General features: G+C 47.8%; 1 protein-coding gene, 1 long non-coding RNA gene and 4 other non-coding genes across 6 annotated transcripts; 5 read left to right on the top strand and 1 right to left on the bottom strand.

Moving 5' to 3' along the window:
* Nucleotides 1-215: 215 nt before the first annotated feature.
* Nucleotides 216-26,685, bottom strand: LOC149359907 (uncharacterized). The gene is made up of 2 exons (XR_016288303.1): nt 26,469-26,685; nt 216-1,957 (listed from the first exon to the last, which is right to left on the bottom strand). It is a non-coding gene; the product is annotated as an uncharacterized LOC149359907 (long non-coding RNA).
* Nucleotides 4,309-4,611, top strand: LOC149359912 (signal recognition particle RNA). Its single transcript, XR_016289272.1, has one exon.
* LOC149359911 (signal recognition particle RNA) lies at nt 6,255-6,553 on the top strand. The gene has a single exon (XR_016289314.1).
* On the top strand, nt 10,805-11,103 carry LOC149359910 (signal recognition particle RNA). Its single transcript, XR_016289271.1, has one exon.
* Nucleotides 12,486-12,786, top strand: LOC149359909 (signal recognition particle RNA). The gene has a single exon (XR_016289315.1).
* On the top strand, nt 13,218-14,536 carry LOC149359908 (uncharacterized). Its single transcript, XM_089569158.1, has one exon. The coding sequence runs from the start codon at nt 13,218-13,220 to the stop codon at nt 14,403-14,405; it is 1,188 nt and encodes a 395-aa protein (XP_089425284.1). The 3' UTR covers nt 14,406-14,536.
* Nucleotides 26,686-27,823: the final 1,138 nt, after the last annotated feature.

The following is a 27,823-nucleotide window of genomic DNA, read 5'->3' as shown; positions in this document are numbered from 1 at the left end:
CAGATAAGCAAATTTGCTGCAATAATGTGGCTGCGGATGACGCAAGAAAAAGAAAAAGAGACAGATAAAGTGGTGACCTTTGGGAAAGGTTTCTGTTCTTCAGTAGACGTAATCAGACTGGTGATTACGTTTTGATAGGTTTGTCACTAGTTTGTACTGAATGCTGAAGCTCAAGCTTCACGCTCGGCGAATTAATGATCAAGACACACTCCGAGAAGAGCTCAATAAACTTTATGAGGCCGTTTAACAGCAGAGTAGTAAATCTCCACGTAACAGTATAAACGATGACTACAGCTCTAAAAATGAGACTATCACAGCTCTTGCCAAAACACGCACGTAAGAACGAGCCGTCTTGTGTGGTCGAATCACTTGCTCATTCTTGGAGAGAAACCGTCATGACGGAATGCGGTCACAACAGCGCTCTGAGATGCTTTTTTTTTTCTCACTGAGGATGCCGCAACTCCCATCCCAAAGCAAAAAAGCTTTTTTTTTTATCGCCAGCCGAATGAAAACAAATCTGCAGTCTTATATTGCAAGCGATACATGGTGAAGAATGCAAACGAACTAAAAGCAGTATAGCACTACATTGAATAGTGGTTTACTATGTGAGGCTGCATTAGTGGCCTAAAACTGAATGAGACCCGCGAAAACTGAACACCTGCGCGACGCCAAAGTGCGCTTCATACATTGTGCGTTTTCTTCTTTGGAGATGAGTTTAAAGTTAGTAGCAAACATTAGAAATTAAACATTGTAGAAAACATTGCAGAAATTAAATTTCGTTTCGGCACAATAACGCACCTATCTCTGTTTTCATTTTTAACGATGAAAACACCTTCTGTTTCCCGCATTCTCAATGGAACTGATGACAGCGTAACACAATTTAAAAACTGACGTACGGATATGATAGCAATAACAACCGTAAGGTTGGGTCGGCATGACCCTGGTAGCTAAGCTAGGTAACGGAATAGGAACATGATTAGGTAACGGAATAGGAACATGATTAACGAAACACGCTGACAAAACGCACCCAAACATGCACACCACTGCACCATTCACGACATTTCCACATTGTAGAAATTAAATTTCGTTTCGGCACAATAACGCACCTATCTCTGTTTTCATTTTTAACGATAAAAACGCCTTCTGTTTCCCGCATTCTCAGTGGAACTGATGACAGCGTAAGTAACACAATTTAAAAACTGACGTACGGATATGATAGCAATAACAACCGTAAGGTTGGGTCGGCATGACCCTGCTAGTTAAGCTAGGTAACGGAATAGGAACATGATTAGGTAACGGAATAGGAACATGATTAACGAAACACGCTGACAAAACGCACCCAAACATGCACACCACTGCACCATTCACGACATTTCCACACAAAGTCCATTCACGCAGGGTCAAACTAAACCGCAAACAAAGAACGCACACGGATCAAGTCATCACTGCGTTCTTCTAGTAGCGCCCGCAAGCTACCAAACGGCATCTTCGTGGGGGACACGTCGCCCGATGGCTTAGGAACGTCGTGGAACGTGGCACGAGTGGCAGCCGACACAACCACCCCTGGCCGTAGTTTCACATCTGGTGAGTCACTCTTAATGAAAATGTTCTCATCGACAGCGGACAATTTGACACAAACGGCGTTTGCAGTGCGGTCGTTAATTTTTTTCATGACGACTGCGCATGGGGCGCCAATGCAGTTGGGGGCCAATATGTGGAGACGCGACCCATTTCGCTTCGCTGGAACTGAAGACCCGTTTGTATGTGACGGGTTATTTCGACCAGTCGTACGAATGTTCTTGCAAGCACGCGGTGGTAGCTGTCCTTGAACAAGTAAAGATTCTTCTCCTTTGCCGACACATTCGTTCCCACAGTCTACTGAGGCTGCTGATCTGTGTCTCCGTTCCATCTTGCACACGAGTATCTGCCTCGGGCGTCGATTCAGCTGTCCAGCCGGCTGTAATAAAAAGAAGTGCTCTCAATAAATGCTAACTCTTGAGAACTCAACACGGAACAAGCACACATTCTTCGCAAAGGCCGCCACGGTGGCTCAGTGTTTACGGTGCTCGGCTGCTGACCCGAAAGGCGCAGGTTCGATCCCGGGCACGGCGGTCGCATTTCCATAGAGGCGGAATGCTAGAGGCCCGTGTACTGTGCGGTGTCAGTGCACGTTGAAGAACCCCAGGTGGTTGAAATTTTCGGAGCCCTTCACTACGGCTTCTCTCATAGGTAAATTGTTTTTTTAGTAAAGGAAATGGAGCAATATCTGTCTCAAATATCTCGGTGGACACCTGGAACGCGCCGCAAGGGAAGGGAGGAAGGTGGAGGTGAAATAAGAGGGAAAGAGGTGCCGTAGTGGAGGTCTCCGGCATAATTTCGACCACCTAGGGGATCTTTAACGTGCACTGACATCGCACAGCACGCGGGCGTCTTTTGCGTTCCGCCTCCATCGAAACTCGGCCGACGTGGTCGGGTTCGAACCCGGGTACTCCTGCTCAGCGAGCGCCTTACCACTGAGCCACCGCGGAGCATAGCATAGATCACTTTGAGACGTTAAACCCCATAAACCAAACATTCTCAAGCTCAAAGTAACTTTCCGCAGTCCACTAAATGCTCTAGAACTTGAGGCGGCCTGATACAGCTCACTGTACCAAGATCAGGGCAGGTAAAGAACACATGCTGTAACGACGCAACGCTGCCATTACCTCTCCTCATTTCCCTTACCCTCCCCATCTTTCTGCAGTGCTTGGATTATCACTCTGGCTTGCAGATGAACAACGGGCCTTACAGCCTTCCGTACTAGCACACGCGTGCTAGAGTCAGATACAAGGGGAAGCTTTTCCCAATCAAAGGACTCCCTTCTAGTAAATGACGTCGGGCGATTCTCACGACCCTACTAGCTCATGAACCTGCAAGTTCCCCCTTCCGGCAAATGGTGTTAACTGATTCTCAGGAGCCTGCTAGCGTGGCAGTGCAGGTACAGGCATGACAATGCAAAGAGGGAACTATGCCCGACTGTGGAGGTAGGGGATTATCCCCGTTCTTCTGCCACTCCCTTCATTGTCACGCTAATAGGGTAATGGGAATCGACCGACGCCACTGGCTGGAAGGAGATCCTTTACCGGGGACCAAGTTTACCATACAAATTTAACCAATAAGATGACGCACGTGCAGTGTGTGGTAAACCTGCGGAAAGAGTTGAACAGCTTATACTCGAATGTGCTGGTGTTCACCCGCGGAGGCACAGTCACTCTCCCTGAGGCCCTAGGGATTGCAGATAACAATGGTCATGTGAATTAATCTGTGGCGGATGCTAGCAAAAAGCGATTGGAAGACTGGTGGCTCAAAAGCAGAGAGGTAAGTCATCAGGTTAGAAGTAGAGGATTAAAAACGTATTTACATTAGATGCGAATTTATAGAGCGATTTATTGCACCATTAAAGAAATAGAAAGAAAAAAAAGCCGACCATGGTGGCAACTACCACAACCCCGTTTCAAAGGGGACGCCATCTTCCATCCACCCACCCATTTGTTTTATTCTCTCCTTTGCTCTCTGCCTTTCTTTCTCCCTCCTCCTTTTCTTTCCTCCCATACGGTCAGATTACGCATATATCTACCCGTTACAAATGGAAGCCCCCCCCCCCCCCCCCCCCCCAAGCTATCACTATCATAAGGTACAACTCGGTACTCGACAACGCCTTGAGATACATAGGCTGGCAAAGTACAAATATATTGGGGTATGGGTAAACGAAGGACAGATATACACGGAAAACCACGAAGACTACCAGGGCTATGCCAGGGCGAAAGGACGAAAAGATGCCGTGATAATGAAGCATAGAGCACTACGGGGGTACAGCAGCTGTGAATTACTGAGAACGGAATAACGGTGCCGGCATTCGGGAATGCAGTTTTGCGCCTAAGGGCAGAAGTTCAGTCGAGACAATACAGAAATATGCGCACTAAATACTCTAGGAAACAGAGTGAGAGGATCCAGCAGCAGATGCCGACATGTCGCGACTGCGACCATTTGTACTTGAATGTCCCGCCGTACATCCCGCAGGCACCTGTAGTCGCGTGGCGCCGCCGCGTGTCAACTTAGTTAACCTGAGGCGCGGCAGCGTTCGCTGGCTTCGAGCCACGGTGCTTCGAGCATATGGGCAGTTTCAACAAGCGACCATGCTTCGATTCCACAGACCTCAAGTTCCAATTCGCGGCGTTGATACTAAAATTAGGTGTACGAAAATGGAAATAAAAAAAAAAGGTAGTTAAAAAGTGGGCTGAAAACACGGTAGCTCTCCTCGAGCTGTCGGCCGGGGGTCGTGGCGTACCCCTGTAATCCAGCTACCTGGAGGCGAGGTCTAGAGGACGGGCTGACGCCGGGAGTCCTGGGCCGCGGTCGCCCATGTCGACGGGGCGTCCGCGCTAAGCGGGGCGTCGATATGGTCCCCCCGGCGGAGGCCGGAATTTGGGGGCCAGGTCGCCTAAGGAGGAGCGCACCGGCCCAGGGCGGAGACGCAGCAGGCAAAAGCTCCCGCGTGTCGCAGTAGTGGGACAGCGCCCCGGAATGGTGGCCGCGGTGCAGCCCGGAGGCCAGATCCGGACCTAGGTCTTTTTTTTTTTTAAGCATGAAAAATTTTTGGCTCCCATACTCGGCAAACTAGGTGAACATCGTGCAGATCTGAAGCAAATGAAGCCGAACTTATTCAAAACGCTCTAAAATTTTCTGCCCGATTGGGAGGAGGCAGAAAAAAAAATGTCTGGTGGTTTAGCATTGACAAACACGAAATATTGTACGAAAGCACGTGGGGCCAAGCTCATTCTGGGGGCGTACCAGGTTGGTGTCGAACGTGGGTCAACTCAATTCTCAAATTTTCTGTGGTAGGCCGCCCAAATTTTGGGCGTGGGTCAAGTACGTTTTTGGAATATCGCAGATCGGCTCCCAAGGTGGGTCAGTTTGAATTTTCCGATTCGCGGGTGAGGGCTACCTAAAATTCGGGGGTGGGTCAGCCCCGTTTTTGGAGGTGGGCCAATTCCATTTTGAGACTTGGTCAAGCCTGTCTAGATTAGTCAAGCCCGAGGACCCGCAGATTCATCGGCAGTCAGTTTAGGCCATTGTCATTTCAAGGGCAAATTTGGGGTGTCCTAACCGTATTTGGCAGATGCCTCACATGCCATACCATGTGTTTCCATCTTTACTCTCCAGGACCATCCCAAAATTATACCTTGCTTGGTGTCTCACACATGTTTAAATCGGCCAAGGTCATTCCAAGGTCCAATTTCGTGTGGTCCTAACCATGTTTGGGACATGCCTCCTGTGCCATACCATGTGTTTCCATTGCTACCCTGCGGCCATCTCCAAAATTAAGCTTTGCTTGGTGCCTCACACATGTTTAAATCGGCCAAGGTCATTCCAAGGTACAATTTCGTGTGGTCCTAACCATGTTTGGGACATGCCTCATGTGCCATACCATGTGTTGCCATTGCTACCCTGCGGCCATCCCCAAAATTAAGCTTTGCTTGACGTCTCACACATGTTTAAATCGGCCAAGGTCATTCCAAGGTCCAATTTCGTGTGGTCCTAACCATGTTTGGGACATGCCTCATGTGCCATACCATGCGTTGCCATTGCTACCCTGCGGCCATCCCCAAAATTAAGCTTTGCTTGGTCCATTGCCATGCACACTCATTGAGGCTGCATTTTCTTCGCGTGAGACATCATCGAAATAGCTCGGGATAGGCTAGAAGTGCTTTCGCAGTAAAAATTACTTAGCCCAGAGCTCGATGCGAACATTCCGCGCCGTAAAACGATCAGTATCGGCTACAGTTTGGCAGTCGCCATTGCCTGCATCGGAGCGTGTTTAACAAATAGCCTCTCGTGCTTTCATTTGGATATCGTCGGCTTCATCACAGTTCATAGCAGAACATGCGCACTAAATATTCAAAGAAGCAGAACGAGAGGAACCAGCAACAAAAGCCGATGTGTTGCGACTGGCTGCGGCAGTTCGAGCCATTTGAAAGTCCCGCAGTACACCTTGTAGTGGTCGCGTGGCGCCGCCGTGTGTCAGCTTCGTCAACGCGATGCGCGCTTGTCGCGACCGACGTGGCGGAGGCTAGCTTCGAGCATATGGTCGGCTTCGTCAAGTGCTGATGTTTGCATTCGTGGCGCTGGGACACAGTTTGAAAATAGCAAAAAAAAAAAGAAGAAAAGTTGTCATCAAGTGGGGAGAAAACACGATTGCTCTCCTCGAGCTATCGGCCGGGGGTCGTGGCGTACTCCTGTAATCCAGCTGCTTGGAGGCGAGGTCTAGAGGACGGGCTGACGCCGGGAGTCCTGAGCCGCGGTCACCCATGTTGACGGGGCGTCCGCGCTAAGCGGGGCGTCGATATGGTCCCCCCGGCGGAGGCCGGCGGCGGCCAGGTCGCCTAAGGAGGAGCGGACCGGCCCAGGGCGGAGACGCAGCAGGCAAAAGCTCCCGCGTGTCGCAGTAGTGGGATAGCGCCCCGGAATGGGGGCCGCGGTGCAGCCCGGATGTCAGACCCGGACCTAGGTCTTTTTTTTTTTTTTTGAAGCCTGAAGCGCTTTTACCTCCTATGCTCGGCAAGCTTAGCTGAACATCGTGCATATCTGAAGGAAGCCATAATAGCGAACCTGGAGAGAGAGACGTGAAATTGAACTTATCCGAAACGCCCCTAAATTCTCCTTACAATTGGAAAAGAAAGGAAAATTACAATACTTCTGGCCCAGAGGAGAATGCGAAGTTCGAGTGGCACATACCCACAGAGGGAGACTTGGCAGAGTGCGTTGCAAATTAAAATATGAGAGACACATTGACGCAGTAGGAGCGTGGACTCAATACGCAGGTCAAGCTGTGTGCGCAGGTGTGAAATTCGCATGCTTTGGATGCTTCCGGCACTTAATTGGCTTGCACCGAAAGCTGGCTTTGTTACATAGCAAGTTGTTGCTGCTTGCCGCAACGATTATAAAATCAGGTGGCCTGAAGCGTTTTCAGCACGCTACCATTCGCACTTTTCAGCAACGGTGGCGCCCCCATACGGTTCTTTTCCGAAGCGGTCGACCGGTGATCATGCAGCGTTCGCAATGCAAGCAGCTACGCTTCACGCAGTGGATGTGCCGACGCGAAAAGTGGGAAGCAGTCGTTTGTGTAGTGTCCCCCAGTGCACAAATCGTGCAGCATGAAATGAACTGAGCCTGCACAGTTCCTCTAGGTACAAAAAATTGAAAGCACTTTGAAGCTTGGAGCTGAGGATCGGGAATAAAGTGACTGATCCAAATTTAGTGGTCGTCGTGGTCGTGTACTGTGAGCCCGTCTAGAAAGATTTCTTCCGGCGTTATCTCGGTGAGTTAGCCGCCACAGCGTGACAGGTTACGGCGCTCCTCGGTCCGGAGTTTTATGACTTCTATCAAGGATCTCAACCCACTGCGATCAAGGCTGAAAGCCATGGCGGCAAGAATGAAAAAAAAAAGCACAAGCCGGTTACAGAGTTTGCATATATGTGTTTTAAAGGTGTGGTTTGAATGTGAACAGTTGAAGATGTTTTGACCGTGGTGCTCATGAAACATTTAAACGTAGCGGACCGCTGTGCACAGTAATGTTTTGCGAAACGTTCTGCATTTTTCGCCCGTTATCGTGTTCACGAATTCTGTAGAAATACATTAGTGGCGGACGTGGCTGATTACTGTAATTTACAATATGCAGTCCACATCTGTCCGCAGGGTTAAATTTCTTCTGAAAAAAAAATTTGTTTACTAGACTGTCCGCGTCTGATACATATCGCGTGTTGCGGAAATAAACGCGCCCCGTAAAATGCTTCTTTCAGCTAAACGGGCGCATTGTTCGAGCTCAAATTTCGCATAGAAATTACATTTTGTCGGCAGAATTGTTTAATACCATGTTTGCTTGGGGTACTTACCTGATTCGAACAGAATAAGTCGGATATTCACATCGTCGTGAAGAATCAGCAAAGGAGGGGGTTTGGGGGGTTTGAAGACGCTCTTTCAACTGGCTTTTTAATGGTCACAGAAAACTTAGCTTGGCAAAACTAAGTTTTCAGCAAGTTAAGTTTTTTGTGAGCATTAAAAAAACAGTTGAAAGAGCGTCTTCAAACCTCCAGAATTTCCCTCCTTTGCTGATTCTTCACGACCAACAAACGAGATGGCGCTACCAGTGCCAGCTGACAGAGCAGCTTAATTTCCTTTGCCGTCGCCGCAGACGATGTGAATATCCGACTTATTCTGTTCGAATCAGGTAAGTACCCTAAGCAAACGTGGTATTAAACAATTCTGCCGACCAAATGCCATTTCTATGCGAAATTTGAGCTCGAACAATGCGCCCGTTTAGCTGAAAGAAGCATTTTACGGGGCGCGTTTATTTCCGCAACACGCGTTTATAGCCCAGAGGAGCAACGTGTGCGACCGGCGCATAAAAATTATCTGCACACACTCCAGGATGATAAAATTCTAATAGAATAACCGTACAGAATGTCATTGCATATCCGGCGATATTGAAAGATACTGTACTGTCCGCGCCTACAGTTAGTCCGCAAAGCGCAAAATTTCAGCTTTTGGAGGTGCACTGCCCGCGGACGGTATACCTGATATTACGGTAGATTGAAGCCAATTACTAAGCCATTCACGTTAAAAAGTTTCAGCGCAAATTAATGCAACGGACGACAGAAAAGAGGCACACGAAAGCGTTGACTTCGTCCCCTGCTTTCCTTTGCGTTGTATGCTTTCAAGCGGTTAACGGATCACATGGCTGGCATTAAAAGGTGTTTCATTCTATACGACGCGCCTCTGCATTTGGTTAGCGAGCGGCAGGATCGCTTCGACAAACACAAGAGGGCAGGGAGCTGCGTGCTCGTTCATACGCGCGCGCTTCCGTGGCACCTCCATCACCGCCCCGTTCTCCATGACGACGATGCCGCCGCGCCACCTATAGGCGCTGAAAAGTGTGAATGCTTTGCAACATTAAAATGCATCACTCCGTCTCGATAAAATAGCTCCATTACAGACTTTTGTCGCTGAGAACCGATTGTAGGGACGCAACGTTCGGCCAGACCAGTGAGTAGTCACCGGAAATATTGGTACTCTCTCCCATGACAAGTACAGCACAGGGTTGGTGATTAAAGGGATAATGAAATAAACGCCACTTTTGTTGGATTTGCAGTAATATCTGAAGTCCATTTACTACGAACTTCGGATACAACGAAGGCCGTCCACATAAAAGTCAGGTTCGTTATAAGTGGGCTTGACTACAATTTTAACAGAATACGCGAAGTAAATACTCAAAAAAGCAGAGCGAGAGGATTCAGCAGCAGATTCCGACATGTAGCGATTCACTGCAACAGTTTGAACCACTTGAAAGTCCCGCCGTACACTTCGTAGTGGTCGTGTGGCGCCACCGCGTGCCAGCTTGGTTAACGTGAGGCGCGCTTGCAGTGGCTGGCGTGGCGGCGGCTGGCTTCGAGCCACGCTTCGAGCATATGGGCGGTTTCGTCAAGCGCCCATGCTTCGGTTTATCTGACCTCGCGTTTGCATTCGTGGCGCTGGGACTACAATTGGGTGTACGGAAATGGCAAAAAAAAAAAAATGTGAACAAGTAGGGAGAAAACACCCTTGCTCTTCTCGAGCTGTCGGCCGGGGGTCGTGGCGTACTCCTGTAATCCAGCTACCTGGAGGCGAGGTCTAGAGGACGGGCTGACGCCGGGAGTCCTGAGCCGCGGTCGTCCATGTTGACGGGGCGTCCGCGCTAAGCGGGGCGTCGATATGGTCACCCCGGCGGAGGCCGCCGCCGGCCTCCGCCGGGCAAAAAAAAAAAAATGTGAACAAGTAGGGAGAAAACACCCTTGCTCTTCTCGAGCTGTCGGCCGGGGGTCGTGGCGTACTCCTGTAATCCAGCTACCTGGAGGCGAGGTCTAGAGGACGGGCTGACGCCGGGAGTCCTGAGCCGCGGTCGTCCATGTTGACGGGGCGTCCGCGCTAAGCGGGGCGTCGATATGGTCACCCCGGCGGAGGCCGCCGCCGGCCTCCGCCGGGCAAAAAAAAAAAATGTGAACAAGTAGGGAGAAAACACCCTTGCTCTTCTCGAGCTGTCGGCCGGGGGTCGTGGCGTACTCCTGTAATCCAGCTACCTGGAGGCGAGGTCTAGAGGACGGGCTGACGCCGGGAGTCCTGAGCCGCGGTCGTCCATGTTGACGGGGCGTCCGCGCTAAGCGGGGCGTCGATATGGTCACCCCGGCGGAGGCCGCCGCCGGCCTCCGCCGGGCAAAAAAAAAAAAATGTGAACAAGTAGGGAGAAAACACCCTTGCTCTTCTCGAGCTGTCGGCCGGGGGTCGTGGCGTACTCCTGTAATCCAGCTACCTGGAGGCGAGGTCTAGAGGACGGGCTGACGCCGGGAGTCCTGAGCCGCGGTCGTCCATGTTGACGGGGCGTCCGCGCTAAGCGGGGCGTCGATATGGTCACCCCGGCGGAGGCCGCCGCCGGCCTCCGCCGGGCAAAAAAAAAAAAATGTGAACAAGTAGGGAGAAAACACCCTTGCTCTTCTCGAGCTGTCGGCCGGGGGTCGTGGCGTACTCCTGTAATCCAGCTACCTGGAGGCGAGGTCTAGAGGACGGGCTGACGCCGGGAGTCCTGAGCCGCGGTCGTCCATGTTGACGGGGCGTCCGCGCTAAGCGGGGCGTCGATATGGTCACCCCGGCGGAGGCCGCCGCCGGCCTCCGCCGGGCAAAAAAAAAAAATGTGAACAAGTAGGGAGAAAACACCCTTGCTCTTCTCGAGCTGTCGGCCGGGGGTCGTGGCGTACTCCTGTAATCCAGCTACCTGGAGGCGAGGTCTAGAGGACGGGCTGACGCCGGGAGTCCTGAGCCGCGGTCGTCCATGTTGACGGGGCGTCCGCGCTAAGCGGGGCGTCGATATGGTCACCCCGGCGGAGGCCGGCGGCGGCCAGGTCGCCTAAGGAGGAGCGGACCGGGCCAGGGCGGAGACGCAGCAGGCAAAAGCTCCCGCGTGTCGCAGTAGTGGGATAGCGCCCCGGAATGGGGGCCGCGGTGCAGCCCGGAGGTCAGATCAGGACCTAGATCTTATTTTTTTTCCTTTGTTGAATCATGAAAAAATTTTAGCTCCCATACTCGGCAGACTAGGCGAGCATCGTGCAGATCTGAAGCACATGAAGCCGAACTTGTTCAAAACACTCTGAAATTTTCTGCCCGATTGGGAGGAAGCAGAAAAAAAAATGTCTGGTGGTTTAACATTGCTAAGCACGAAATACTGTACGAAAGCACGGTGGGCCAAGCTCATTCTGGGGGTGTCCCAGGTTGGTGCCGAACGTGGGTCAACTCAATTCTCAAATTTTCCGGGGCTCCCGCCCAAATTTTGCGCATGGGTTAAGTACTTTTTGGGAGTATCGCAGATCGGTTCCCAAGGTGGGTCAGTTCAATTTTCCGATTCGCGGGTGTGGGCCCCCTGAAATTCCGGGTGTGGGTCAGCCCAATTCTTGGAGGTGAACAAATTCTATTCGGAGACTTGGTCAAGCCTGTCTAGACTAGGTCAAGCCCGAGGTCACACATATTCACCGGCAGTCAGATTCGGCCATTGTCATTCCAAGGGCAAATTTCGGGTGTCCTAACCGTATTTGGCAGATGCCTCACGTGCCATACCATGTGTTTCCATCTTTACTCTGCAGGACCATCCCCAAATTTAACTTGGCTTGGTGTCTCGCACGTGTTCAAACCGGCCAAGGTCATTCAAAGGTCCAATTTCGTGTGGTCCTAACCATGTTTGGGACATCCCTCATGTGCCATACCATGTGTTGCCATTCTTACCGTGCGGCCATCCTGAAAATTAATCTTTGCTTGATCCGTTGCCATGCTCACCCATTGAGGCTGCATTTTCTTCGCGTGAGACATCATCTAAATAGCTGGGGATGAGTTAGAAGTGCTTTGGCACTAAAATTACTCAGCCCATAGCGTGATGCAAACAGTCCGCGCTGCAAAACGATCAGTATCGGCTACAGCTTGGCAATCGCCACTGCCTGTCTCGGAGCGTGTTTAACAAATAGCCTCTCGTGCTTTCATTTGGATATCGCCGGTTTCATCATAGTTCATCGCATAACATGCGCACTAAATATTCAAAGAAACAGAACGTGAGGAGCCAGCAACAAAAGCCGATGTATTCCGACTGGCTGCGACAGTTCGAACAACCTGACAGTCCCGCCGTACACTTCGTAGTGGTCGTGTGGCGCCGCCGTGTGTCAACTTAGTTAACGCGATGCGCGCTTGCCGTGGCTGACGTGGCGGCGGCTGGATTCGAACATAAGGTCGGTTTCGCCAAGCGCCCGTGCTTCGGTTTCTGTGACCTCGTGTTTAGATTCCTGCCTTTGGGACAACAATTAAGTGCTTGAAAATAAAAAAAAAAGAGAGAGTAGGAATAAGTGAGATTAACTAGGATTGCCGCCTTTAAAACGCCGGCCGGGGGTCGTGGCGTACCCCTGTAATCCAGCTACCTGGAGGCGAGGTCTAGAGGACGGGCTGACGCCGGGAGTCCTGGGCCGCGGTCGCCCATGTCGACGGGGCGTCCGCGCTAAGCGGGGCGTCGATATGGTCCCCCCGGCGGAGGCCGGAATGGGGGCCAGGTCGCCTAAGGAGGAGCGGACCGGCCCAGGGCGGAGACGCAGCAGGCAGAAGCTCCCGCGTGTCGCAGTAGTGGGATAGCGCCCCGGAATGGGGGCCGCGGTGCAGCCCGGAGGTCAGATCCGGACCTATATCTTTTTTTTTCTTAAGCCTGAAGCGTTTTTAGCTCCTATGTTGGGCAAGCTCAGCCGAACATGGCGTAGATCCGAAGAGCCCGGGCAAGAAAATCAAGCCGAACTTATCCCAAACGCTCCGAAATCTTCCGCCCGATTAGGAACGAAAAAAACTTCTAGCCGAGGGCGGGATGCAGAGGGCCGGCGCCTCACAGCTTGGCAATCGCCGCTGCCTGCCACTGAGCTTTTTTTCTTTTTTCACTAGATAAAATATACATGGAAAATCACGAACGGGCTGCTTGGGCGAAAGGCCGAAAAGATGCCGTGATAATGAAGCATAGGGCATTATGAAGGGTACAACAGGTACAACATCGGTTGAAGCATTATAGTCCCCTCCAATTATGTGGGCTCGGTGGCTGTGCAAGCGTGCACACCCCTAATCCGTTTGTCTACATCATGCAGGTGTTCGCCTTCGTTACTAATGCCCTGATTCCGGTGTTGTTGGCCCTTCCCCCAGCAAGCACGTCATCCACTGCAGTTTACTGCAGTGACGATCGCATCTTCGCATGGCCCCAACCCGACGTCATCCCTTCATCATGCCCGGCAGCGCCTCCCCCTGGATACCATTTCCCCGGCCCATCCTGGAAAGCCTCATCACCAGCAACATCAGCCACAGGAAATATAAGCGACGATCGACCGCCTTCACCGCTTTGTGGGCTCGGTGGCTGTGCAAGCGTGCACACCACTAATTCGTTTGTCTACATCATGCAGGTTAGTTATCCGCATTCTTTGTATGCTAAGAAAAGTAGCAATTATTTCTTAGTGCAGCTGCCGAGCCCGCAATGCTGCATTTTTCTTGTGCTTGAATGCGCTCATGTTGTTCGCTGCTTGCTGATCTTGGCAGGCGATATTGAAACTAACCCAGGACCTAACAATTTCGAGGCTTTATTCGCAGAACTAAAAACCTTATCCGCCGGTCAAACTCAACTAATCTCCGAAGTGCAAGGTCTTAAAAACCAGCTTATATCCACTGACGGTGCTATAGCTGGTTTAAGTAAGCGCATGACCGATCTTGAGACACATTTGGAAGCCATGACAGCCATAAAATCCGAGTTAGAAATTATAAAATCTGAAAATACTCGGCTATCTCGTCAGATTGAAACCCTCGAGTCCCGAGTTGACGATAGTGAAAATAGATCCCGCCGTAACAACCTCATATTTGATGGAATTCCCGATTCTAACCCCTCCGAAACGTTTGCGGACTCTGAGGGAGAGGTCATTCGTCACTGCGCTCAACACTTGAGCTTAACCATTCATCCTGAGGAAGTAGAACGTGCCCACCGACTCGGCCGCCATGAACCCAACCGCTCTCGACCAATAATAGTCAAATTTATTTCATACAAAATCAAAGACACAATACTCTCTAACGGCCGCAAATTTAAAGGAACGAAATTCAGTGTCGGCGAAGACTTCTCCCACAGAGTTCGTAGCGTCCGCAAGCAGCTAGTCACCTTTGCTAAAGCTAATTCCGACAAATTTGCCCTACGGTACAAAACCTTACATATCGGTCCCAGGCGCTACATTTTTGATGAGATCTCGCAAACTGTGAAAGAAATAACAATCGCTACACCACAATCAGATTAGCAATCATCTCTTCGCAAACAACTAAAAACCCGCCCCAAAAATGTTCCCCTGTCCGCTGTGTTCACCAACATACGTAGTTTCCTTTCCAAGCGCGAACTTATTTCCAATATTGTCTTGTCATCTAGCAGCAATCTACTGATAATAACCGAAACCTGGTTGAACGGTGCCATCACAGATAGCGAAGTACTAACTGACTTGCCAGACTTCCAAGTCTTTCGGAAAGACCGCCAGGACTCACGAGGAGGGGGAGTACTGATAGCGGTGAGCCAGCAGTTATCAATGTCGATAATTGACGACTCGTCCGATCTGGAAATCTTATGGCTCCACTGCCACGCTGTGCCACACACGATTTTACTCGGTGTCTGTTATAGGGCTCCACATAACTCTCGTGATTTTTCCTGTCAGCTTAATAATTCCGTAAGTAAACTTATCACGAAGCACCCTAACGCACACATCTTCCTCTTTGGCGACTTTAATTTTCCTAATATTGATTGGCAGCACCAGCCCGCACCGACAACTAATAATGGCGAAGCAAGGGAATTTCTAGATTTCTGCTACAATTTTAACCTTATTCAAGTAATATCCAAACCTACGCGCGTAACACAAAACTGTGCGAACATTTTAGACCTATTACTGACTAATTGCCCAGATAGCGTTCAGCCCATTACGTACCTCCCTGAGATTAGTGACCACAAAACTATGCATGTCAACATCGACCTTAAAGCAATTAGGCGCCCAAAATACAATAAAACAATCCGCCTTTACAACAAAGGTAATTATGATATAATGAATGCCGAACTGACAGCGTTTTTCGTAAGTTTTTCCTCAAGTTTTCATTCACGAAGTATTCATGAGAACTGGCTAGCATTTAAGAATAAACTTGATGTCCTAGTCAATGCATTCATTCCCCAAATAACTTTCCACGCTAATCCACACAAACCATGGTTTACTAAAAGTCTTAAAAGGTTGGAAAATAAAAAGAAGCGCCTGTTCCGCTCAGCAAGAGCCCATGGAACGCAAAGCGCATGGGCGAAGTACCGCGCTGCGGAAAAATCGTATCAAACTGCTATCCATGACGCCAAGCACAGCTTTTTTCATCAAGACCTTCCTAATATGCTCAGCGATAACCCCAGGAAGTTCTGGCAAGCCGTTAACCCTCATCATGAACACGCGATTACCCTCAAAGACGAATCAGGCGCGGCTATGACCGACTCTGAGTGCGCTACTTTATTCAACGCAGCGTTCTCATCCGTCTTTACTAATGAAACCGAAACACAACTTCATACATCTAATTTACTCTTTGAGCATGTTATGCCGGTAGTCGCATTTTCTTCACTGGGTATTGCGTCCTTAATTAGAAACATGAAAATCTCATCTTCATCTGGTGTAGACAATATTAACTCGAAACTTCTAAAGAACACTAGTGATATTTGTGCCGAGTTCTTATGCTTACTTTTTACCCAGTCACTCTCAACAGGTCAACTACCGGACGATTGGAAAACTGGAAAGGTCGTTCCAGTCTACAAATCAGGTAACAAAGATTCGCCGTTAAATTACCGACCCATTTCCCTTACTAGCGTACCCTGCAAACTAATGGAACACGTCATCTATACTCATATCATAAACTTCCTCGACTCGAACAATTTTTTCCATTCGTCTCAACACGGTTTTCGGAAAGGTTTTTCTTGTGAAACGCAGCTAGCCCTATTCATTCATGATTTACATGCTAATCTCGATTCTAACCTACAGACCGACACCATTTTCCTGGATTTTACAAAAGCATTTGACAAGGTACCTCATAAACGCTTAATCCTAAAACTTTCCCGTTTGAACTTGCCCCCCGACATAGTAAAATGGATAGAAGAATTCCTGACTAATCGCTCACAGTTTGTCGTTGTTAACAATCAAAATTCCAATCCGCTACCAGTAACATCAGGAGTCCCTCAAGGTTCTGTACTAGGCCCGCTTCTATTCCTAATTTATATTAATGACTTACCGACCAATGTGTGCTCTAATATTCGCATGTTTGCTGACGACTGCGTTGTTTATCGCACAGTTACTAACGCCTCCGACCCAACATACCTTCAAGATGACCTAAACCACATACAGGAATGGTGCGACCGTTGGCTAATGGAACTGAACCCTCATAAATGTAAACGTTTGTCCTTCCACCGCCGCCGTAACCCGCTTGATTTCCCATATGTAGTCGCTAACGTTCACCTGCAGTCCGTTTCATCATACAAATACCTAGGCGTCACGCTGTGTAACAACTTATCATGGGCTACTCACGTTACTAACATCATTTCCTCGGCTAATAAAACTCTCGGATTCTTACGACGTCATCTTCGCCACACCCCACAACAGGTAAAATTACTAGCATATAAATCTCTTGTCAGGTCAAAGTTAGATTACGCATCGCCAGTTTGGAACCCTCATCAAGTTTACCTAATCAATGCGCTCGAGTCACTTCAAAACAGAGCAGCCAGATTCATTCATTCCTCCTATTCGTACGATATCAGTGTAACATCTTTAAAAGCGGAATCCAGTTTAGCGCCCCTTTCACTTCGTTGTCGTATTTCTAGCCTCTGCCTATTCCATAAATTTTTTTCATAGTTCGCTGCGCTGCGCTCCCTACATTGCCCCACCAGCCGGCATATCCCACCACATTCGTCATCCTTTCCAAGTGTTTCGCCCCCGTGCTCGTACTGTTACCTGTGCCGCTTCTTTTTTTCACCGTGTTTCTGTAGACTGGAACGACCTCTCCAATGACATCGCTACCATCTCATGCCCATCCACATTCGCCGAAGCTGTTACCAACCATTTTTCAACATAACACTTGTTCATTTGACTGTTTGTACCTACCCCTTATGTAATACCCCCAGTGGGTCTTTAAGGTATTAAAATGAAATGAAATGAAATCTCAATTATAGCCCAATTATCTCAGTTATAGCGCCCTCGGTATGCGGCATGCTTTGAAGATCGGAGCAGAAATACGCGGGTGGCCTGATGCGTGATGTAGACCGGGAGAGGACTATTGACAAAGCCCTCCCAACAAAAGGTTTGGTTTGGTTTATCGGGTTTACCGTCCCAAAGCGACTAAGGCTATGAGAGACGCCGTAGTGGAGGGCTCCGGAAATTTCGACCACATGGGGTTCTTTAACGTGCATTGACATCGCACAGTACACAAAAGGGGTTAGCGCTAGGGAGAAGCGTCAGTCGCCCACCATTGTTATCTTTTTTGAAGAAGGGGGGGGGGGGAATTCACGTTAAAGCCTGAGCTCCAGACAGTTGACACCAGCTTTCGAGATCGGGTGTGAAGGGCAGTAGCCGAGAGGTATATAATGGTGCTCTCCGCATTTCTCGTATTCCTTTCCACGGCCACGCACTTCGTCGACATGATGCCAGCAATTATTTTTCTCGGAGGCCATCGGGCTTCGCGATGAGAACAGCCAGAAACGCGCCAGAAAAACGGCTTACAAGGGGCGCTCACTGACCTAAGAACGCCTGAAACTGGCGAGCTGGCGATGCCAGTGTCTCAATGGTGCGTCATTTCCGGTCAGGTCTGTTAGTTGTCCAACACACCGCTAGGGGACTGTGTCGTCTGCTATAGAGTTTTTTGAACGCCTCTAACTAAAATAATAGATGCTTCACAGCCACAATATCAAAAATAAATAGTATTCATAACATGCGCGATATATCGAGCGTAAAATTAGCCGAAGTAAACTTTCGGTGAAGTAGACCTTTGAATTTGACAGATGAATTTAGAGAAATGTAATGAAAAAGAAATGCCGAGTACGGTAGCACCTGCCACCACCACGTTTGAAAGGGGACACACCAAACATCCATCTATTCAGAGCCATATGATATCGGACAACACTCTCCGCCTTTCTATTTCACTTTTTTTTTCTGCATGTTATGCGTTAGTCTTAAGCACAAAGAAAACGAAAAAAGCATGCGAGTGATGGATAGAGGCTTACCGCTCGTGGTGGGACATTTTCGAACGCCACTTTCGCCAGAATTAAAGAAGTCTAGCGAAGAAACGCGGTATTTGACGATTCGTCGAGTCAAGTCCCGATATGCTTAGACTGTCGCTAGCTCGGTGGATCTGCATTTTCGAAAAGCGTCGCCCAAGCGCAAGCACCTCAAGTGGGATACAAGAGGGAAGCAACAAGTCCCCCTCAAAGCAGGCCCCCCGGCCAATGGCGTCCTCCGATTTTCATGACACCATGGCTAAACCCCTCAGATCTGATAGCATGACACTGCACTGGGGTGGCGGATAAAAGGAGATTAACCGCAGCATAATGGGGTAAACCACAGGGTACCGAAAATCAGTTCACACTACCTGCTGCGGGGTCTCTTTTGAGGGGAATCTGCCGCTCTGTTCTCGAGTTGTATCCGACTTCAGTTTCTAGCTCTAGTTCGACAAGTCAGCTCTGCCCACTGCTCCGACGGAGCGTACTGAAAGTAGCGATTCCACCGAGCGACACAAGCCCCGTTCTGAACCATCCCGTTCCGATCGCCCCTCCTTGTATGCTAGTGTGGAGAAAATGCCTCTCCCTCTGACCCGTCGCCGTCTGATCCTTATATACTTCTTCAGCTTGACGCGCTATACCTAGGAATAAGGATTAGTTACAAAAAACACGACAAGGCAGGTACGCCGTATCGACCACGTACCTGTCTTGTCTTATTTTTTGTAACCAGTCCTTGTGCATAAGTATAGCGCGCCAAACTGAAGATGACAAACCAACTAGCCGCCATTACAGAACTGCTTCCTTATATACTTGCCCAACCTTCCTTTTACATTCTGACATGCCTGGCTCGCGACGCATCGGCGCAACTGAAGTCTCGCTGATACTTCACTACCCTTTTAGTGCGAAAGCACTGCTACTGTACCCCCTCCCCCCTTCCCCTACCGGGAATCTGCCGTCAGGGGTGGAGCCTCGTGCCCATCGCCAAGGCGATGAAGACAGCAAGGCATAAAACTAAGAGCGAGGCATCAATGGCCGAGAGCACGACACTGCGCCGGTAGCGAGGATAATAAAGGGGGAAAGCAGCTACGATGCGATAATTTATCGAGAGTTATAGCATAGCGCGGTCCGCTTCCGCGTGAGGGCGCCAGATGTCGCCATGTTCCCGTTAGCGGTTGCTCTGGTCAGCAGCTGTACGCCTGCCGCGTCGGAGCAATCAGCGCGTACGTTGCGGTGTCCCACGGAGGTTCACGGCAGCGGATCGCGCATCACGCTATGCTATAACTGTAGAGAGTTATAGCATAGGGCCCTTGCTTGCTAGCGGAAGTGTCTCTTCGCTGCGGAGAACAGCGCGGCCATGCGCCGATCATAAGGCTATACGGTCCTGGCGAAGAATACCAATCCTCCGCGTGAACGCTTAAAACAAAGCTTCCGTCAAATTCCATGAAGTGATGGCATTCAGTTGGGAGATTTATAATTGTAAGCACTTACATCAGCTTATATGCGTACAGGTGGGTTATGATCTCGCAGAAACAATAACGACAAACATTAGCGTTAGTCATCCATCGCAAATGACACTGCGGCAAGCTCAGGGGTGCCTGCCAATCAAAGGAATGCATCACTGCGGCAAGTTCAGATCAACCAGCAAAATGGAAATACGGAATGATCTGATGAAATTCGAGCATTTCGATGCGGTAAAATTGGAAAACCAGCAAAAGCATCATTTTGAAATTTTGCATCATAAAAGCAATCAGGGAAAATCATCACTGCTATGCACGTTGCTTGATTCAGATTGTCTGATCGTCCATCCAATTTTTTCCTTGTGAATTAAGCTTCCAATAGCTAAAGCTGGAAATAGGCCCAGTTGGTTCATATCTAACTTCATTGGTAGCTCCAGAAAGCTATCCCACTCACACGGCTCTTAGCCAGAATCTTACTTGTCCAGCTATGGACACGTTTCGCAGGCACTAGAGCGCTTAGCTAAATTTGAGCCCCCTTCCCCGTTGAAAACAATATCTCGCATGTCCATGCACGATCCTTCATGCAGTGTCATGTTTGACCTAATACACTCTCCCATAAGTTAGTGGTATCTCGTAGATAACTGTGGCAGCCCATTCCACAATGAGCTTGACGTGCTTTTTTCAGAAACTTTCTTCACTTTTTTGGTGATTCAGAACAACAGTTTCACTATTTTTGAAGGGCTGAAACACTCTAAGTATGCTGTACTAGCTCGACGCCTTCATGAGACTGTGGGAAGAATATCTGTGTGGCCATTGCAAACCTAATTCTAATTAGAAAGGAACGGCATTTCCACCCTTGAAATAGCTAATGAACAGACCAGAAAATACAGCACTGAAATATCATGGCTCTGTTTGGTTCATTCTGCTGCCTGTTCATCATTATTGCCCCTTTACCATTTATTCCTACTCCTGCCAACCCCACACATCTATAAATGAACGAATCACAAGATTTCCACTGGAGAATAATGTCCAACTCATGAACGCACTTTATCGATAACAGAGTACACATACCGCAGTCACTCAGTCTGCTACGTATTAAATTTCTTGTTTGCTCAAGATAATAGTTCTAAAAGAGCTCTGTATTTGTTTAATACAGCCTTGTATGAGTTGCACAAGTTGAGTAATAATTTTATCGCTTCTATTATTTTCTATATTACTACATTACTAGTATAGATCACTTACAAGGGTTTTTGGCATTAATTTCTCGGTCAGAACAATGAGCCTCATATAAATAATCTTACAGATGCAAACAGAAACTTATGCAGTGCAAAAATGGTGCTACATTGCTCTTGGAGTTCAAAGAAGCAGTAGTATTACCTTACAAACTAGCTCCTTTACTCTTCAGTTTATTTTAAGTGTTTAGGAAAATTTTGGTGACATATAGTTTTACAGGACAGCGATGAGAAAATGAATAGCCAAAAAATTTAGAGTAGGAATAATTTTACTGATAAAGGGCTCTCCAGTGGCTCGTCTGGAGATGCTCTTCTTGACTCGAGTATTAATATCAGTTATCATTACTGGTTTCAATCAAGCAGACATAAAGTTGTCCATTACTTGCCCTCTGCTCTGCTTGTTTATGCTGAACTGTACAGTGCACTAAGGCTCTCAAAAAGAAAATTTTACGTCATGATACTTTAAATGTTGCATGCTATGGAGCTGTGTAACTACTGTTCCAAAAATATTTTTTAAAACCTCTACCAAGTCTCCTCCATATGCAGCAGTAGCAACCATATTATAGCTATATAATCAGGTTCACCATTAGATGAACAACTGTGGGTGAATATATAGCAGATGTAGTCTACCCAAGATAAAAAAAGGATGCCTCAGAGACGTTCAAAAGGTGTTGGTAGCAAAGTGGGATGCTTAATTAAACTTTTTTAATTCTTCTCGACCAGCTGCTCTGTGAATACAGGAATTAAAGGCTCTTCAGGTGCAATTACACTATGAGCCAAATATCTGAGCTGACAGAGGCAAGGTGCACCACTTCTCAAAAAAGCAAAGCTTCTGATTACATATCACTAACAAGATCAAATAGAGTGTTATATGGCTAATAATATGTTATTTGAAAATACAAGCAGCAGCTGCTAAGGAACCTTTTATAAGTGCACATTAAACTGTATTTGAGGCACTGAAGCTATTCATCACTACCAGAAATAGTATGTACTGAAACACACAGCAGCGTATTACAGCTTCAATTTCAAGTCACAGAGCTTAGGCTCCTTGCAGGCAATAAGTAAGCATGGCGTTGTCCTGTACAAGGTGCTATGCCATAATAGCATAGCAGCTAATTTAAAGATACAGGGTACAAGTGTGCCAGAAATGGCCTGGTGAAATCAACTGAACAACTTAGCAGTACATACTAGAGCTGTCTGCTGAGGTTACAGGGACACAATGATGGCTTAATTTAACCACAGGCCCTTGATAAGCTTGCTTTAAATCAACAAAGGACAAGATGCACCACACAATCAGGTTGTATTTCCAACCGTGAGATGAAGCATGTGCATGAGGTGCATTATAACAGCGGCTAGCATCACCAGTAAATAAAAGTAGGCAGGCAGCCACCAGTGTGAGTATAGCTGAAACCCTTTCATGAGCTTTATGAAGACACATTTGAGTCATAATTTGATTTTGAACTCCATGTCAGCCAACTGTTTCAGCAATAAAGACAAGCAGCTGCATCCAGCTATTCCAACCAACTCACTTTTCAATGCAATTCTGCATGAGTGCAGTTGCCAGGAAATGAAGCCACCTAAATCATTAGTAAAAAGAAGCAGGCAACTTTGCTGTGTAGTGGAGTAAGAACGCCATGATCGGTACAAACCTGCAATGTTCGTCAGTGCACACTGAACTACACTCCGGGTCTGTCGGTTTTCTTTTCAGATTATGTAACCTCACCACTATTTCATACTCTAGGTGCAGTACTGAAGTCTGTACCTGAAGTCCACATGTGCAGTGATAGACTAAATTATCAACTTGACCATATGCACTGGCTTACGTGATCAGAAAACAGGATTAGACAACCTAGCATTAATCAGGGGCTTGGATGTTATCTAATGAGACACACAGAAAGCACAATGTGAACACAGTGTTCAGTTCAGCTCACTCAACTAGTGCAACTAACTGCAAATGAAGCTGTGCTAGCAACTTCAAGGGCAACTCGTGCACTAATTGCTTTTAACTAAAAATTACTACTTACATATATATGCATAATGTAAGGAAGACTAATTAACAAATTAACTTGTTAATGATAGTAAAGAGTGATTAGAATACAAGCTTTTTCAGTTTTCAAGCTAACAAAAATGAATAAAGCGAAGAGACTAGCCTCACGGGGACCTGTTGTCTTGTTTTCAAAATGAGGAGTCCCATTTATTTGCCATTTGTATGGCACTGAAACTGTTTACATGCCCTCTTTTTGCTTAAACATTGTTATGCTTTATTAGTGATGTTTACAAGACTACTCTATCTAATGAAGAGACACTGCAGTCTACTCGAATTATGCAAAAGTTGTCAGTGCAATGCATAAAGGCACACAATTTCGCAATGTAGAAAGAGAGAGAAAGGAATTTTAATGAGAGGAAAAGGAGAAGAGGTCGGCCGGTGATAACATGGCCCTGGCCTGCATTGCAAACCGTCAAGGCATGTATTCAATGCGAAGAAATGCAAGTAAAGCCTAATCTCACTATCCCTTCCTTTTTGTTGTATTTGAAACAACCATAATTATCGTTTTATTTTAAGTTAACGTCGGCTGTTCACAAAGCCTGAAAAGCAGTCAGAGAGTTCACTCAGTGAAGCAAGAGCTCCTTCTCTTAAAGGTGCCCTAAAGAACAGTATCACCTGAACAGAATGTCTCATTTTAGTTGCTAAATAAAAAGAGGCTCCAAATACAAGCTGGTCAAGGCATGGTGCTATAAGTGCAGAATTCTGACTCAATGTGGACTGGATTGTTCTGACAGGACTGGTTAGGCAACCGCCACAGCTAAAGTGACAGTCCACTCAGGGGAGCAGAAGCTATTAATGCGCTGCCTACAGGTGCCCTACACGTAACCTCACCTTCCCCTGCCTTTTACAGCACATTCTCTACAAAAGGAAAAGATAATGCAGGCCTGGCCCAATAATGTTATCCAATAAGAGAGTAATTACTCCTTAGAAGCCACCCAAGTGTAGCTATACGGCTGCAAAGGAAAGCTATAGATGTTCCACAGAAACCTCGTAGTAGAAGAAAAATTCATCCTGATTCGGAGTTCGGACCGGGGACTACTGCCTTACCGGGGCAGCCACTATATCAACTGAGCAAGACGGAACAGCAAGAATATGGTAGATTCCACCTTGGGGGATTTCTGTAATCACTGGGCAAAAAAATTTGCTCTCCCTTATCATATGCTTGCCTTGCTCATTAGCTCAATTGGCAGAGCGACTGCCTTGGAGAGGCGATGGTCCAGGGTTCAAACCCCGTACCAAGATTAATTTTTCTTCACCTTAGAAGTTCCTGAGGAGATTGTATAGCTTTCCTTTATAGCCATATGGCTGCGCTTGGGGGGATGATAATGAGTATAATTACTCCCTTATTACATAGCTACTCCCCCCTTGGGCTATTCCCCAAACGTTGAACCAACAGTGTTATCCAAACCTCTCAGTTTCACTGAAATCTAGCCAAAGCATGCTCTTTAGTGCAACTCACGGGGACAGGCTAAAGAGACAAGCAGCAAGCTCATCCCAGAAACTCCTAAAAGCCTGCTTTCAAAATGAAGGTATGCTGCTTGAATAAAGTCCTCAAAGAAATAATGAATACCCGGGCACAATAAAAGGAAGCACATCACTTATCAGGTCTACAATTGTTGCACTGTGACCAGCGTTCTTGCTTCACACTGACTCTAGAAGAAGGGTCGTGCCCTAAGCGGCTCTTCATAAGCTTTCTGATAAGTATTCTCTTTAATTACAGACCACAAGTGATTTCCTCAGAACGAGCGAGTCGGAGGAGCTAACTAAAATTTTACCGGTAACAAATGTAAAGAAATTCTTCAACACAATATTCACAAGGAGACAAGCTTCTGTACTGCACACATGTGAAATAAATGGCAGGTAAGATGAACTCACACATTTGAAGTATTCGGGAGTTATTTTCAGTCCACACATCACGTGGAACAAACACACATACTACATTTCATGATGGGCAGCCCATAATCTAGGTCTCTTTCAACACGGCTGTTGTAATTTCCTTCCCAATCGCAAAGAGCAGTTCAATCCCTCAATCACATCAGTGTGTGATGGGGTCCGTATACTGCAGAGATCAGTGAAAAGCTTGAAGACGTGAATTAGGGTTGTCCGCTCTATGCTGGTTAATTATGACAAAGAAATCAGCATGGCAGGAAGCAAGCATACACCCAAATGATCATTACTAAAATAAAACACCAAAGAAAAAAATTGAGAACTTAAGTTTTCTCATATCCAAACCAGTGTGATGAAACAATGGTTTGGATAAACACAAGTGTACACAGGTTCTCACGTATATTTTCACAAGGAGATAGCATAATCTAAATGTGTGAAAAAGGGTGACTGCTCTAGGTACTTTTTGTTAGTTTGTTTGAAAAATGAAGGGATGGAATATTATCCTGCCAGATGTTGTTTCATTGACTTGAAAAAAGACTTCTTCACATGCTTGTTTTTGACGCTGTTCTATGTGCTTTTTTTACTAGTTAACTCCTTCCTGCTCTTGGAAAAGCCGTATGGGCTGCACCTGCTGGCTTTGGTGGCATGATACTATTGGACAGGGACATAAGCAAAACTAAGTAGAAAAAACGCAAAAAGTAACTGATGCGTGCTTAACCTGAAGGTAGTAGTACTTAATGACGTGTAAGAAGGCAGCTTACGCGAGCGCGAAGAAACCCAAAGACAATTTCAATAAACGGTCAGCACGGAGTCGTCTACAGCATGCATTCACCTTGCGTGATCGGTTAGTTTACATCGGGCGGACCGGCAAACGCGTCCGCACTCGTACAACTTATTTGCACTTTATAAGGTACTGATGACGTCAGCAAAACAGAAAAAGCGTTATCAAAGTTGTCAAGAGTTCAACGCCTTCAAACTTGTAAAGCAGGCCATCATGATTACGACCATCAGCAGTCCGTGAACAGTTTTCACAAGATGTGTTCCGAAAATTTGGCTCCTGATAGGCTGGCACCAACAGTGGCTTTAAAGTCCAAATCGGGATACTTGGAATTTCACTGCCGACAAAGTTACTGCAGCTTCGCCGTCCGAGAGCAAAGCAACGCGTGCGGAAAGGACCGCGCGTTCCCGTGGCCCGAAAGATGGAAATCAAATCAAGTAACCTCGCCCGGGTGCTTACAACACATATCTCGATGTCCCTTTTGTTTTTTGTTTTTGCTTTTTCACCGCACAGCGCGGTAAGAAAGAAAACGTACTTGGATCGTTTATCTCTGTTGAATTGTAAACAGTCGTTAGTCATCGTTGTATCGTGTCATTTCAACTTAGCGCATCGCTACAGTCACGTCGACATAAGTGAAGCATATATAAACACCAGCTGCGGAGCATAATCTGACAAAAATACTTGTACATACCTTTCAACAACAAGGTCGGTGCATCGCGATACAAAAGTGCCGGGCTCACGCTACGGCCACCACGGTTGTGGCACTACCACCAACTACCACCACGTTTACTGCGGCGCGGAGCCGCGGACCACCACCGCGGACGTTCAAAGCCCTTTCTTTACAGAGGCTACTTTCTTGTCACCCGCGAGGGGCGCTCGCATCGCAGGAGGAGAGAGGTGGAGGAGAGAGAATGGTGAGCATGGAGGAAAGAAGGAAAAGATGGTGAGTCTCCGCAGCGCCGTAGCTGCCGTAGCGTTCAGCGTGTCTTTCCGAGCGCTTCCGAACCTATGTAGACCAAGCCAATGCAAGCAGCTGTGCATATTACCGCGTTTAAATTGGTGTGTGTTCATGGAAGGTTGTGGTCAACTACTACACCAGGGTGGCCAAATCCTGCTCTGGTGAGGGAGTGCGTTGTTGGTTCTGGTTATAGTTCTGGTCATTGAGATCAGATCGCACCCCAGGCCTGGTTATGCAATTCCATCGATATGCGAAGTTTTTAAAATTATTATTCGAACCCTGTGGAGAATTGCGCGGTACTGGGATTCAAACCACGGTCCCCTTGCACGCAAGGCAGAAGCTCTACATCTAGGTCATCGCTACATGAGTTTAAAATGATGGGACCTCTGGAACATGCGCGGCTGCTACCACTGCGACCTAGAACTTGTCGGAAGTACCGAGGTTTAGATAACAAAATGGCCCCAGTGCGAGTTGACCCCCGCAAGACAAGCATGGGCTGATTTCATTCCTTGCGGGCTGGAACTGTCCCTTCCTTAGCCCGTCTTCCTTTGTTACCGCGATAGTCTCCATCTGTCTCCCTATCTGTCACCAGTTTCTGCTTGGTGGCCATTGCTCGAGCAGACGATGTTTTCGCAACCGCAGCGACCGTATGGAGTACGCACTCTCCGTTGCTCGGCAGTCCGCCTGGCTACCGCTTCTTGATTCGCCATCGTTATTTTTTATGCGCGACTCTTTTATCGCTGTCTCGGGATCTCTCTGAGCCTTTTTCCCTCTTAGATAGATTATCTTATAAATCAGATTCCTCTGAGTTTCGCGCCTAAGTTCTTCAGATCCCGGCCGGGATAACCGCATTTCGCGTCCCGCAGCTGGTCTGTGTCTTCCTTACCTACTGCGTGGGTGCCCGCTCGTCTTCGCTGATCCTCAGCTCTGTCTCCGGACGACAAGGCACGCTCCCGAAGCTTGCAAGGATCATCATGTAGTTCTCTCCAGGCAAATCGAGCGTTCCGTCGTTCACCTCAACACACATATGTCATCAGTGATGTGTTTGCATGTATTTAAAAACTTCACTTTTATCGCAGCCACCTACC

Source organism: Amblyomma mixtum, chromosome 2 (genome assembly GCF_055824585.1).
Source record: "Amblyomma mixtum isolate Tamu chromosome 2, ASM5582458v1, whole genome shotgun sequence".
Taxonomy (NCBI): domain Eukaryota; kingdom Metazoa; phylum Arthropoda; class Arachnida; order Ixodida; family Ixodidae; genus Amblyomma; species Amblyomma mixtum.
The sequence above is the reverse complement of the archived record's forward strand: the minus strand, read 5'-3'. Positions and strand labels throughout refer to the sequence as shown.

Excerpts from the sequence above, each read along its gene's own strand:
- LOC149359908 (XM_089569158.1), top strand. The coding sequence starts at position 13,218 with ATGCAGGTGTTCGCCTTCGTTACTAATGCCCTGATTCCGGTGTTGTTG.